The following is a 13707-nucleotide window of genomic DNA, read 5'->3' on the forward strand; positions in this document are numbered from 1 at the left end:
CCGCAACAGCGGGAGCCGCTGGCTGGAGTAAATAAAAAAGTGTAACTCATTATAAGGCTTTCGCCCGACTTGTATCGCCGGTTTCCTCCGAGGGCTGTGGGCGGGAGGCATATGACGAGGTGGGGAAAGGGCAGTTTTAGCGTGTCGAGTATGAGAGGGCCATCGATGAGAGAGGTAGGAACGTGTGAAAGGTCAAGGTGATCTGGAGATCCAAGGGAAGGGGATGAGAGACGGGGGGTGGGTTGACGATGGGTCTCCGTGAGGACGCCGTCGTCTGTCCGGCGGGTGGGACGGACGTCCTTGGTCGCAGAATGGGTTGGGACGCCTTCGGTGAGGAGAGGCTTGGAAGGGAATTTCCCCATCGCGCCGTCATCAATGGGCAAATAAATACCACCGCGGTTCCACGGGCATTCATGTCTCCGCGGGTGGGGATGGGATCGTAATGGAGATTTGAAAGTAGCATGCTTAAATCAACTACGGTGAGCAGACGGCTCTATCACTCGCGTGGGCTTCCTCGTCAGGTCGGTTAGGAGGGCTATTTTTGCCATGGACTGAACGAAGACAGATGCAAGTCCCAGCAGTGGCGGATACATATGGGGGGCGCAGGGGGCGCCCCCCCTTTGTGACCAGTCCTCTTGCATCGGCGACAGCGGAACGGGAATTTTCTCTGCATCTTCGGCGCATCAACGTCCTTGTCTCTCGAACTTGGGCCTCGCGTCATTTGTTTCCTCGACGATCGCGCGATGAGAGCACCAGCCGTTTCGTTGCCTTGGAATTTCTGCATCCGGGTCTCCGTTTCTTCAAGAATTTTCACCTTCAGCGACTCTGGATCGGGAAGATTATCACGTGATTCAATGGCACATCTGAAATTTTCATACGAGCTCGGTACACTATACAGCAACATAATCGTTTTCCACGTCTGACTGAGTTTAACGCCGTCCACTCTGTTGAAATTTTCACTCAGCTGACTGTGGTTCCAATCCCCCGGTCGCAGAGCGATAGCGGAGCATGCTTACTCGGAAGATGGACATCGAATTTTAATCGACGAGACGCAGGTGTTAGCCCAAGAAAAGTTCTATCATCGACGACTAATTTGGGAGGCTATTGAAATTGAAAAATGCCCCCAAAATTTCAACAGAGTGGACGGCGTTAAACTCAGTCAGACGTGGAAAACGGTTTACCGAAAGAGAAAAAGGCGAATATGTTACCAACAAGGTTATACGCTAGATAAGAAGAAGAGTCCGCTCGCCTCTCAAGGACAGGGGTGAGAGTTCTGCTGACGTCAGCTCCGCCCTCCTCCCCCACTATTCCGGTGGATGGGGGAGTTTGGGCGAGTATATTAATTGACCACCAATTCCGTAATTTCATTCATCGCCTGATGATGCGCCCTGTAACGGACGCGAAAGCTTGCACGACAAAGCGCAACACGCAGCTGCGCCCGGAAGCCGTTAGCAAAGATGCCTCTCGCTACGAAAACCTACATTCAAAGCTATTTCTCGAAGTGTTCAAATAATTTCAGAAAATATAGAATAAACAAATCGAAAAATATTTGTTTTGGTTACGAATGTTTATATTTAAAATTTTGAAGGACCAAAATTGATAAAAGTGTTGTTTGACTATTAAATCTTTTCTTAAGCAGTGGCGGAACGGCATTCCAACGCCATGACACCACTGGTGACTATCCCGTCATAACGGTTAGTATGAACAGCTCTCCTCCAAATAACGCCGAAATTTTTCCTAGCAACCCCCTGTAATGCCCACGTCAATCTCCGGTTCCTCGCGCTTTCCTTTCCCGGCATTGATCAGCCAGATAATCGACAGTCTCGTGCTCCGCTCTTACAGAGAGACAGATGCTTAGTAAGCCTTCTTTTCTTCATTCTGACGGAGTATATTGCGAACGAAAAAACAGTCGGATTATTTTACCCCTTCTTAGCATGCCATCGAGAAAATTCGGCGCATTAAGTAGGCCACCAGACTCTTTCGAATTGCTCCGCGCAGAGGAAACGCCTATCGCAAAATTCCCTTCAAATGTCACCCAAAATGCATCCAGGAAAAATATTTGCAGCCAATTGAGCAATGGTGGAATCACCTATTGCACATAATTTTACTCCTCCCTTGATTTTATAAAATAGAAACAAAAATCGTGCCTATATTCGGCACTGGTGACGATGGATGGTGCGTTTATAATTTTTTTCTTCATTTTTTTCTTATACCACCGAAAACAGCATCATTGGTGAAATATGATTTAATGCTTTCCCGGCGAATAATGTTGGTAAACTTTTCTCGGGATTCCCACCGGGTTAATGTTTTAATATCGGCCAACGTTTCAAGTACCGTCTCGGCACTCATCATCAGGGCTGAATATTGATTTATTTAGTGTTTGGTTGCTAAGTCCCATTGTTGTAATAAATTTAGTTAAATAAAAAAATATATATATATTTAAAAATAATAATAAAATAAAATACGATGTCAATTCTTTTATCGCACCTATAATAAACAGTCTAATTTCCTTATGTGGCCTATTTATATAAATGAAGTTCTATAACTGTAATTTCGAAAAAATATTGTCAACTGCATCAAGATTGGCTATCTCTGTGACTGTAGGTGGCGTTAATTTTAGATTTGTGCATTCGCGAATTTTCCCTCACTTCTAGAATAAAAAAACTTCACTTCTAAAATTAACGCCACCTACAGTCACAGAGATAGCCAGTGAATACAGTGCGACGAGAAACTTTTCAAAGCTTGCTGATCCTTATGTTCCAATGTATATAGTGATTGTCATGCTTCTTCGTATCTTCATTCTTTATTTCAACATTTACCTGATTCCTAATGCAATCACGTAAATTTCTCGCAACTTCATCACGAACTACTCCATCGCACAACATGTAAAAAAGACAAATCAAATAAAACTGATGAGACTCTATGAGGCATTTTTTCCCATAAACATCGGGTTGCAACTCCTTTGTTACTGAGCTATGGCAACGTAAATATTTTTATGCACTTTGCTGTTATCATGAAAACGGTCTTTCTTGGGTATCTAGTAAGCCTTTTCGACAACTCTGAGTTCCTGAGGACATTAAAAATGATTAATTTTGGATGAAAATGTGCGATTATAATTACCTGAAATGTATAATATTTGAGCTTAATTAAACGAGAACTTTGAACGAGTATAAAAAATACGACTACGCAATCTCACTCATTTTGAGATTCTTTCAGACAATTTTTGGCACATTTTTATCCAAATTCGTACAGTTATGGGCGTAAGTACATCAAGCGTTACACAAGCGTAAAACGAATTAGGTTGGGAGCCACGAAGGCTGCACACACTAAGCTTAGATTGTTTGAGCAATTGAGATTGGATATCTTTAAGAGTGACACGGAAAGCATATTAGAGCCCCACTACATTTCCAGGTCCGACAGCAACGATAAATTAAGAGAGATATTTTGCCGAACGAATAGGCATGGGAACTCGTTCCCCCCCCCCTCCCACGATAAAGGACTTTAATAAATATAGGCGTAAATTTGTTGGAGTGTTTCATTTTTATGTGTAAAAGGCTGGTGTCCTAACTTCCCCCGCTACACGCCTATTTGCAAAAATGTGCTAGGCATTATCATCGCCACATGCGTTCAGTGTAATTTTCGTGGAAAACTGATTTTAGAATTTAATGTTTACTCTAAAAAAAATCTTCTTCTTCTTCCTTCCAGGATCAGGCCACTGAGACTGTTCCGGCTCCACATTACCATATTTTTCTTGGTCTTCCTTTACTTCTACATCTACTTCTACATAATACCCTGCGAGCCACCTCTAGGGTGTTTGGCAGGGGGTGATCAATCACCAGCATGCAGCATGCATTTGGACTCCCACATGCACACCACACGGTCCAAAAAACGTCCCGTATGCTAACAGACTATACTACTATATGCTGTTAGAAATAATAATTGAAATAAGAAACATGCATTAATTTTTACATATGTTATTAGGCTACACTACAAGTCATGCAATCTATTTACGAGTTCCATTGCTGCCGTTATAATCTCTTATTGATCGTGGAAAAAATGACATTCGGAATCTGTCTGTTCTACAATCTATCTCTCTTATTTTATTTATATGATCTGATCTTCCGTAGTATGTTGGCGTCCGTAAGATATGGCTAACTTCGTCAGAAAAGACACTGCTCTTGAATTTATCTAACAGGTTTAGTCTATTTTTCAATCTATGGTCCGACAGAGATTCCCATCCGAGTTTATCTAAGAGGTCAGTTACGCTAACAAGACTATCGTAACGACCTTTCACATACCTGGCAGCTCTTCTTTGCACGCGTTCTAATTCTGTTACCTATATACTTCTTATGCCAAATTATACATATATTATTATATATTATACATTTATTATAAATTATACATATTTATTATATATATAAGTTATACTTCTATTGCCAAATAGTTTATATTCCATTGCTTGTTTTGGAATTATTTCATTTGGCATTGGAAGTGTATGTTCTTTCCATCTGTGTTTGTAGTCTTGTAGTTTATCAGTGACTGCCTCAACACCTAGTTCATCTCTTATTTGAGTGTTTCTTAATTTATCCAATCTTATGAAGCCTTTCACTTAAATCACACATCTTAAAAATTTCATTTCCGATGATTCTATCTGCCTTGATTCATTCTTTCTGGTGCCCAACATTCTGATCTGTAGAGTACAGGAGGGACTACCATCACTTTACAAAATTTTATTTGAATTACTTTTTTCGTTTTGTTAGCTGCAGGTCTTCTAATTGTGCCGCATATTCTCTGGAAAGTGAAGTATTCTTTTTAGAAAAGTTAAATACACCAACGGATGAACTACGCCATAAAAAATAGTTTATATAGCCGGGATTCGAACCCGGATCTCCCTATTGCCGGTCTGGTGTGTTAGCCAGTTACACCACCAAGCCATTTTCTAAGAGCGAATTTCGGGATGGGTTTTACCGAACAAGATGTTGACGTCACAAGTCCACACTGTGGCACATGTTGCAACGGTCGTGCTTACTAAGCCACTGTGGGGGTGAAAAACCCTTATTTTGTCGCTGGTCTGCGACGACGAATTTCAAAGCACTGCGACGAAGAAGCATTTCAAAGCACGAATGTGGAAATAGTGCGTCGAATAGCTTGAAAATCATTTATTTGTTTATTTTTCTTTACATTGCATATGTGCTTTAAATAATAACCACATTAATGAACATGATTTACAAATAAAGTTTCGCATACGAATCCATTTCTTTTAGTGAACCATGCTACACTTAATAGCAACTGTGCTACGGAATGTTTTAATTATTTTGAGCTCTTGGGATCATGACCAAGGAAAACAGTGCGATTTATTATAGGACTGCCATAGGAAGGAGCTTGAAGGTCGTGCATAATTTGGTAAGTTCCAGAACGTCATAGCTCCTATTATCGTCTTGAGCTATTGAGACGCATAATAAGTTAACAAACGACATAATTACTCTTTTTAAGCTCCTTCCATTTGATAGACTTGATATTTAGGATGCATAATTCGATCAATTTATTAAATCTCATAACGTACAGTTTTCAAATCCTGGTTCTTTCTATTAACGTTTTTCCTTGAACTTGCGATTTCCTATTGATCTTTCTTGCAAAGTAAAGGTAAAGTGAAAATGTCTTGGGAGCCAAAGCAGTACCATATTTATGAGATATTATTATGGAAATATTATATATTACTTCTCGAATACTCCATGGAAACCTACCTTAATCGGTAGAATACTATAATAATAATAATAATCAATCTCTGACACAATTTTCAATGAATCGCGTTCCTCGCGTTCCCCCTGAGAGAGAATTTATATCTCACCGCGTAGACTAACCGAGAATAAACACAAATAATGAAATTCTCCCTTACCACGCTGATCCCGCTCTCATCGTGAATATTAATTTTATTCGCGAGCGTAAGTATTTTTAAAGGACCCCAGGCCTCGAAGACGAGGAAAACAATTTATGGAGGAGGTGTAAATCTCGGGGGGAATAGATTAAAAAAAAAAATTCCGAAAATCCGAGTCACTGATTACATGTTCAAGGCTATACACTACATCACACCCTTTCTAGACCTGCTTAAAACCCCCTCCCTGCCTCTTACCCCTTTCCCAACTTACCTCCCCTCCCCGCTATCCCTTGTCACACGCGCCAGTTCCCAAGGCTTTGGACCTCCTCAACGCCAGCCCCGTCCTCTGAATGCCAAGTAAGGGGTGCGCTTACATCGGTGAAGTCATTCCGGGAGTTTTTGCCGTCGTGGAACAAGGCCGATGGCAAACTCAATCTAACGGTGAAAGGACGCGACGTATGCCGCTGCGATTTTAAATCTGAATTTTTGTCCGAGAGGTGAAATGGACGGAGAGGAAGAGGAACGACGAAGTGCTGGACATGGTGGATGAAGGGAGGTAGCTTTTAGATGCGGTACGAAGGAGACGGAATGTATGGATGGAAAGAGTACTTAAGAGGGGATGGGATGTTGAAAACAGTGTTAGAGGGAAGAATGTTAGGTAAACGAGGGAGGGGAAGAAAGAGAATAGTATTCATGCATGGATTGAAAGAGAGTAGGCCTTACAATAAATTGAAGAGGGCAGTGCTTGAAGGAAAGGGAGGCTCCCAGATCACCTCTTTAGTACTCCATGGAAACCTACCTTAATCGGTAGAATACTATAATAATAATTATGGAGAACTACATAATGCGTGTTTACTAAAACGTGAGCTTACTTAATGGGCCCTCACTTAATGTCTCAATTATTTTTTAAATTGAAACATACATATTTTTATATAAAATTGACTGATATTTAGAACTAATATACCGTATCACGTGGAATTACACTCGTATTTCAATGCATTGAAAAGAAACAAAGTGAAACCTGATAGTGTTTTTTACTGTACCATAGAGACTAATAAAGATCGCCCGATAGTTTCATTTCAAATCAAACGAATCACTACATCTGCTTCTAAAGATTTCCGCAGCATACCTAACTACATTTTGAAGTAATTAATTACTTTCTTTTGAGGAGGATATTTTATAGGTGCAGTTAACCACCTCAATAAAACTTTTTTTCCACCACTGGTTGCGTGAATTTTGTGCCAACACTTTCTCGTGAAGATTCACCGATTTACTTCTATTCTTTGTGAAAAGATTTTGGACTAGTCTATCAATAATAAACACTCCGATCTTCCGTCGAAATCTTGGATCAACCGCTTCTGCTATCTCGCTAGATGAACGGCAGTACAACACTTTAACTCCAGCACCAAATACAATGCATATCCATTTTATCGCAAGATACAATTATTGATCAGCTCACGAAAAATGTGTGCATCATTAGTTGCATGAAATATGTTCCCATCCTTTATCGTGTGAAGATTCGTCGAGTGACTCAAACGCCTTTTGCGACAAGTTTTGATACTTTTTGGTTAGTGCATGGTCTATCAGTAATAAACGCTCCAGTCTTTACCACTTGTTGCTTTGCATCGGGTCAATTTATGGTGGAGGATATCCCTAGAAATGATTTAAGTGCATGCTTAGTGGTAAATATATTCATTGAAGAAAATACAAAAAATTCCCATACATGGGTAGTATATTACTTCAAGTGGCCCGGAAATTCAAAGGTCCGTTGTTCGATTCCCGGTCCAGAGGAGTTTATTCTCAAGGCAATTCATGTATATTTAACCGCCATTTATGCGGAATACTTAAAACATTACACTTCAAGTAGTGATTAGCGTCAGCGTGCGCTCAAATGTTATTGTGTTGGCACTAAGGTTTCTAGAGAATTCTTTCAAATCGCAAGATTTAGGCCTGTTAAACACTGCCGCTCCTTCACTAAATCCCCATTCTATCGCAAGATGCAATAATTAATCAAAAAAGGAAAATTTTTGCCAATTACTAGTCGTGGAATCCCATTAGAGCCTAGCTAACTCATCGATATATTTCGAGTTACCGAAGAAATTAGCCAACGTCGCCGTGTGTGATGCATTATCTTCTTAAGCATAGCTTCTGTTAGCTGTAGCCGGCTTTACCAATTAAAGTTCCAGAATAACCGTTCAAATCGCAATATTTAGGCTTGTGTAACACTGTCATTCCTTCACTTAATCCCCATTTCATCGCAAAATACAATAATTAATCACCGAATGAATATTTCTGCCCCTGACTTGTCGTGGAATCCCGGTAAGCGAAAATTGGGACAGGTTTCTACATCAGCTTATGAACGTATTGTCTGCAACATACCAACCTAAATTTTAATGTACTTCAATTACCTCCTTTTGAGGAGGATATCGCTAGGCACAGTTTACCACCTCAAGAAAAGTCTCTCCAAATCCTTAATAACGATTCAAGTCTCAAGATTTAAGCCTGTGCAACACTGCCATTCCTTCCATTAGACCGCAGAATCCCTATTTTATCGCAAGATGCAATAACTAATCGGTCGGTGAAAATTTTTGCCCATGACTAGTGGAGGAATGTCGGTAGTACGCGTCCCCTCGACGTAACCTCCATCCATCCCCTCCAACACTTTCCACTCTCATCCTCCGGCGACAGGATCCACCCCCACCCACGGACACTTTCCTTCGTCTCTCGGAGGATCCACCGTGGAGGATGGGAAAGCCTTCCGACTCCCACCCACAAACCCCATCTCCCCAACGCACACCTCCCCCTATTCCTCTCTTGCACCTCTTCATCTATCCCATCCTCTCCACTCCTCCACTGTACACCGCTCCTCCCTGCACATATATGTATATAGACGCCCCATGGTCCCGCGCCCGAGCAATTCGCCTGCGTCTGCAGCGGGGCGAAGACCGAGCTTTTTTTGTGTGTATCAATAAATCTTATCGTCGTCCGAGGAACCAATGCACCATCACGTGGTGCGCTGAGCGAGCCGAGGATCATCCCCCCTTTCTACATTAGCAGAGGGGACCCCCCGGGAAAAGGTGAGTTCGTGTGGGAGCCTCCAGCACCCCCTGAAGTTTTTCCGGCACCCCGCGGGAGGAAGCCGCGCACTGTTTCCTTGGATACTGCATTGTGTGTTTTGTGTGCTAATTCGTGCCAATGCTTGATCGTGTGACGAATCTTCGAGTGACTTCAACGCTTGGTGTTATCGAGTTTGGATTTTCTTTTGTTTACTGTGTGGACTATCCCTGGACGTACGCTACGATTTTGTCGCTAATAGGTGTGACATTCGACAATAGAAAGAGGTGAAACAGGTCTAGTGAACAAAGATGGACTATGAATGCTCTTTCTATGGCATATAATAGCTCGAATTTCCATGTTATGATCGAAATTGGACCTCATTCAAACGTAAACCTCAGAGTGCACGACAATGTATCCCTAAACCTCGGTACGGCATGACTGTGGTTTCGTTTTTCCAGTGTAAAATAAATCCTAAAAGGAATAGTAGCAAAATTAGTGTTTATAAAATACACTAAAGACAAATGAGGGAGAGAGACGAAGCATGTCTTCGGCGAAGCCGGCGAATTTAAGGTCAACAGAAATGCATCGTAATGCCTGCGTCTATCATCTTGCGAATGGAGGATATCATGCATAACTCTTTAATAGATGTCCTAAAAAATCTGGTCACATTGCTAAAAATAAAATACCTCGTAAAGGGAGAGTGAGTTATTCTTAGCTATTTCAGTGAAGAGATAAAAACAGTTCTTTTGACCGAAATATACGAGAGCATAAGTGATTGAACGAACTACGGCCGTTAAACAGTTGAAAGAAAATTAATTCCCCAAGGCCGTACTCTTTGGTGGGCAGATGGGAGCGAGAAGTTATAATGCTTACACGGGAGCTCCACAAACCTGAGTGAGTGAGTGCGTGTGTCCTACGCGGCCATTTGTTCCTTGGAGCAAACCCGCAAGGTGCGTGAGTGAGAGCGTGTTTTATTTATTTTATCATTTGTCTTTTCCTGTTGTGTGAGTGGGTCACTGTCGTGAGCGTGAGCTCCACAAACCTGAGTGAGTGAGTGAGTGCGTGTCCCCTACGCGGCCATTTGTTCCTTGGAGCAAACCCGCAAGGTGCGTGAGTGAGAGCGTGTTTTATTTATTTTATCATTTGTCTTTTCCTGTTGTGTGAGTGGGTCACTGTCGTGAGCGGGAGCTCCACAAACCTGAGTGAGTGAGTGCATGTGTCCTACGCGGTCATTTGTTCCTTGGAGCAAACCCGCGGGGTGCGTGATTGAGAGCGTGTTTTTATTTATCTTTTTATTTTGTCTCTTTCTTTTGTGTGAGTGGGTCACTGTCGTGAGCGAGAGCTCCACAAACCTGAGTGAGTGAGTGCGTGTGTCCTACGTGGCCATTTGTTCCTTAAAGCAAATCCGCAAGGTGCGTGAGTGAGTTTCGCGTTTGTATTATCTGTTAGTGTCTTACCTTGTCCATTACTCCCCGTGTTAGCATTATAACTTCTCGCTCCCATCTGCCCACCAAAGAGTACGGCCTTGGGGAATTAATTTTCTTTCAATACGAGAACAATTTAGCTTCTTAAATCAGAAAAAACCGCAGTTCTAATGCAGTTAAAGTCGAGCGCGCGTTAACTCTAAACACCACTTGAAGTGTAATATTTCGAAGCCTGCCGTGTGAACGGTGGTGAAATATACATGAATTGTCATGAGAAAAAATTCCCCTGGACCGGGAATCGAAGCACGAACCTATAGCTTTCCGAGTCACTTGAAGTAATGTACCACCCATGCATGGGCTTTTTATTTTTCCTCTAAGCATATATTTATCACTTCCCATGTAATTATATCAATACTCGTGATATCCTCCAACATGAATTGACCCGATGCAAAGGAACAAGAGATTAATCTAGTTTGCACTACCTAAAAAGCTAGGAGGAGCTGTTGAGAAAAATTCTGGCAACCGCAAGTAAAAAATGAAAATAAAACTATCAAGTAAAAGGCTACTTTAATCAATGGTGACAAACAATCTCTGTGTGGACATAAAACATGCGTGCTCATGTGCACACTTAAAATGAACACGGGGAGATAATGTCATTTGAAGACGACTATCTCTCGTAGCATTAGTAATGCACTTTAGAAAGAGGAGAAAGTTTTGAGGGATTGAATAGCCCATTCATCTTCCACCGAAAAATCCCGAGAACGCAGCATGCAACGAATTTCTAATCTCGCCGGCATTACATCATGAAACATAATCTATATTGTACGGTGAAAATGAAGGAAAAGAAAAGTAATTATAGAAGAGGACCCTCGGAACTGCTTCACACGCAATCAATCTTTAATGCTCAAATATTCCTCATCTACTAAAAACTGATCCCTCGAGTCACGTGAAATTCTTCAATAATTCATGTGAAAAAAGTAACTAAACAAAAACTTGTTAGCGCTCGAACAAATTTTAATGCTCTTACAGAAATTTTACGAGTCATTTGTGCATTTTTTCACAGAGCCTCGAACAGAATGTTTTTTTTTAACCTTCCCGCCCATATTTTTCCCAAAACTTTATCTCTGAGAAACTCCTAAAGTTTATGTTTGCGTATTTATCAGTATAGCGATACCTCCTAACTACAACCATTTTTTCCCCGTCGAGGCGAAAAAATAAGCCCTTTCCCTGTCTTAATCAATAATTTTTCACTTAGAAATCTTATGCGATTCCACCCTACTTGTTTTCTAATCACTCCATCGAAATAATATTGCAATTAAAGTTTTCTGTGCCATCTTCCAAGTGAAGGAATTTTCCGATGCGTGTAAAGCCGTTTTGTAGTCTCGATGTAGCCGATACAAATTGAGATAGTCAGCTCGGTATAAATAAATTCCGATGATTGAAACGTGAATGAGTTTAATTTTTCCATATTGAAATAAATACTTTCAATTTTCCCTAATTATAAAATTTATTACGACCTACGTGTCGGTGTAACTACATTATCTTCATCATTTTGAAAAGTCCTTGGAAGATGGCATATTTTAAAAACTTTTAAACTGCAATATTACTTCGATGGGATGCTTTGAAGACAATTCCTCTGGATTCGTATGAGGTACGAAGTAAAAAATTAATAAATGCGACTAGAAAACGGCTTATTTCGTCGCCTCGAAGGGGAACAAGTGGCTGTAGTGAGGAGAAATTGCTATACGGATGAATACGCAACCATAAAAATTAGGTTCTGTCTCTAAGGTAACTTGAGAAGCTAAGTTTCGGAAAAAAAGGAGGCGGAAAGGTTATTAAAAGAAAAAAATTCTGCTTTGGGGTTCTATTGAATGTGTGTAAAGATGAAAAGGGAAAATTTCCGAAAGAGCTTTGAAATTTCTTTCCAATGGTAAGCGATATCAAGTTCTTGTTTAATTCACATTTTCATCGCCTTGAAGATGATGTAGTAACATTGAACCTTAGGTCGTAATAATTTTTTTTATTAGAAGAAAATTGCATGTATTTATTTCAATAAAGCTAGGTATAGCTTCCCTAAGACCGGACGACTTAAAGGGAGGGATCCAACGGAGAGAGGGAAAAAATAAAATGAAGAAATGTAAAAAAACAAGAGAGTCCTCAACAGTCAGCTTCGGCAGCTGGAGGATCGTCAGTGGATCATCCGGAGACTTGAACGCGCGAGAGAGACGCCTTATGTACACACGGATGGTTTAGAAGAGAAAGGGAGAGTTGTGTGGGAGCCAGGCTACGCAGGATGGGAAAATCTCTCGTCGCACACACGCGTAAGATTGTGTCAATGTGCCTCATTGGCGAGACGGTGGACCCCGCGCCCTTGGGCCGCCGAGCAGCCGTGGAGAGAAGAGGAAGACTCGTCGCTATTCGGACTTTGCGACTTTTAACTCGCGGAATCCTTCCTGGTATGCCATATTTTATGTAGCGGAAGGGGATGCTCACAAACTCAATTAGAATAATTCATGCCATTTGATTCAAAAATAAAAAGGGAAAGGAAAGAAAAACAATAATGCTACCGAAGAAAATTCCTCGGAAATTTTATGCACGAGAGCTGAGGAGAGTAGATATAAAATCTCAGAAATTCACCGATGAAACTGAGCGACCGTGCATGAAGATTTAAAAGAAAATAAATACCAAATAATTCAAAACGTATTAGAAAAACGTGTAACGAGGGTAAAACATTAGTGATGAATTTCATAGTTTCGTGTGCTGAAATTGGGCATTTCCACGATCTAGTGATTTTATGATGATCTCTAATCTCTCTCTCATACAAAAAGAGCCTGAAACCATGAATTCCAAATGAACTCAAGTTCATTTAGAAAACATTTGAGACAAACCACTTTTTCAGCCTAATTAACCTATACCTAATTTACCCAGCCATACCTAATTTACAACATGTAAAATGTATTCATAGAATTAAAATTGAAGCAACAGCTCTAATAGCTCTAGAAATATATGTAAAATTTTCTATCAATAAATTGTTCATCCTAAATACTGCCAAGTGGTCTAGTGTAGTTTTGTAATTCACAACTTTTATTACTTTAATAATTTATCTGTTGAACAAGTATATAAGTGTAAATTCTAATAGAATTTTTGAAAAATTGAAGCATATATTCATGATATTTTTTTCAAAAATGACGTTTTGATACCCATATATGCTAAAATCATCACCGCTTTTTCATAATAAGCTAATCTGAGAACAAAATAGCTTTATGTGGTTGAGTGCAGCAGTAATTTCTACTAAGATATTTCTACAACAGAGTAAATGATTCTTTCATCGTTCAAATCCATTTTTTAAGC

At 40.6% G+C, this 13707-nt stretch overlaps 1 protein-coding gene across 1 annotated transcript in view; it reads left to right on the forward strand.

Moving 5' to 3' along the window:
* Positions 1-248: 248 nt before the first annotated feature.
* The window catches only part of LOC124154357 (mucin-2-like), a 70126-nt gene continuing 56667 nt past the window's right edge, over positions 249-13707 (forward strand). The window contains exon 1 of the mRNA XM_046528040.1: positions 249-330. Within this exon, the coding sequence (XP_046383996.1) occupies positions 249-330 (82 nt within the window). The remainder of the gene's footprint in view (positions 331-13707) is intronic.

This window comes from Ischnura elegans, chromosome 1 (assembly GCF_921293095.1).
Source record: "Ischnura elegans chromosome 1, ioIscEleg1.1, whole genome shotgun sequence".
Classification (NCBI taxonomy): domain Eukaryota; kingdom Metazoa; phylum Arthropoda; class Insecta; order Odonata; family Coenagrionidae; genus Ischnura; species Ischnura elegans.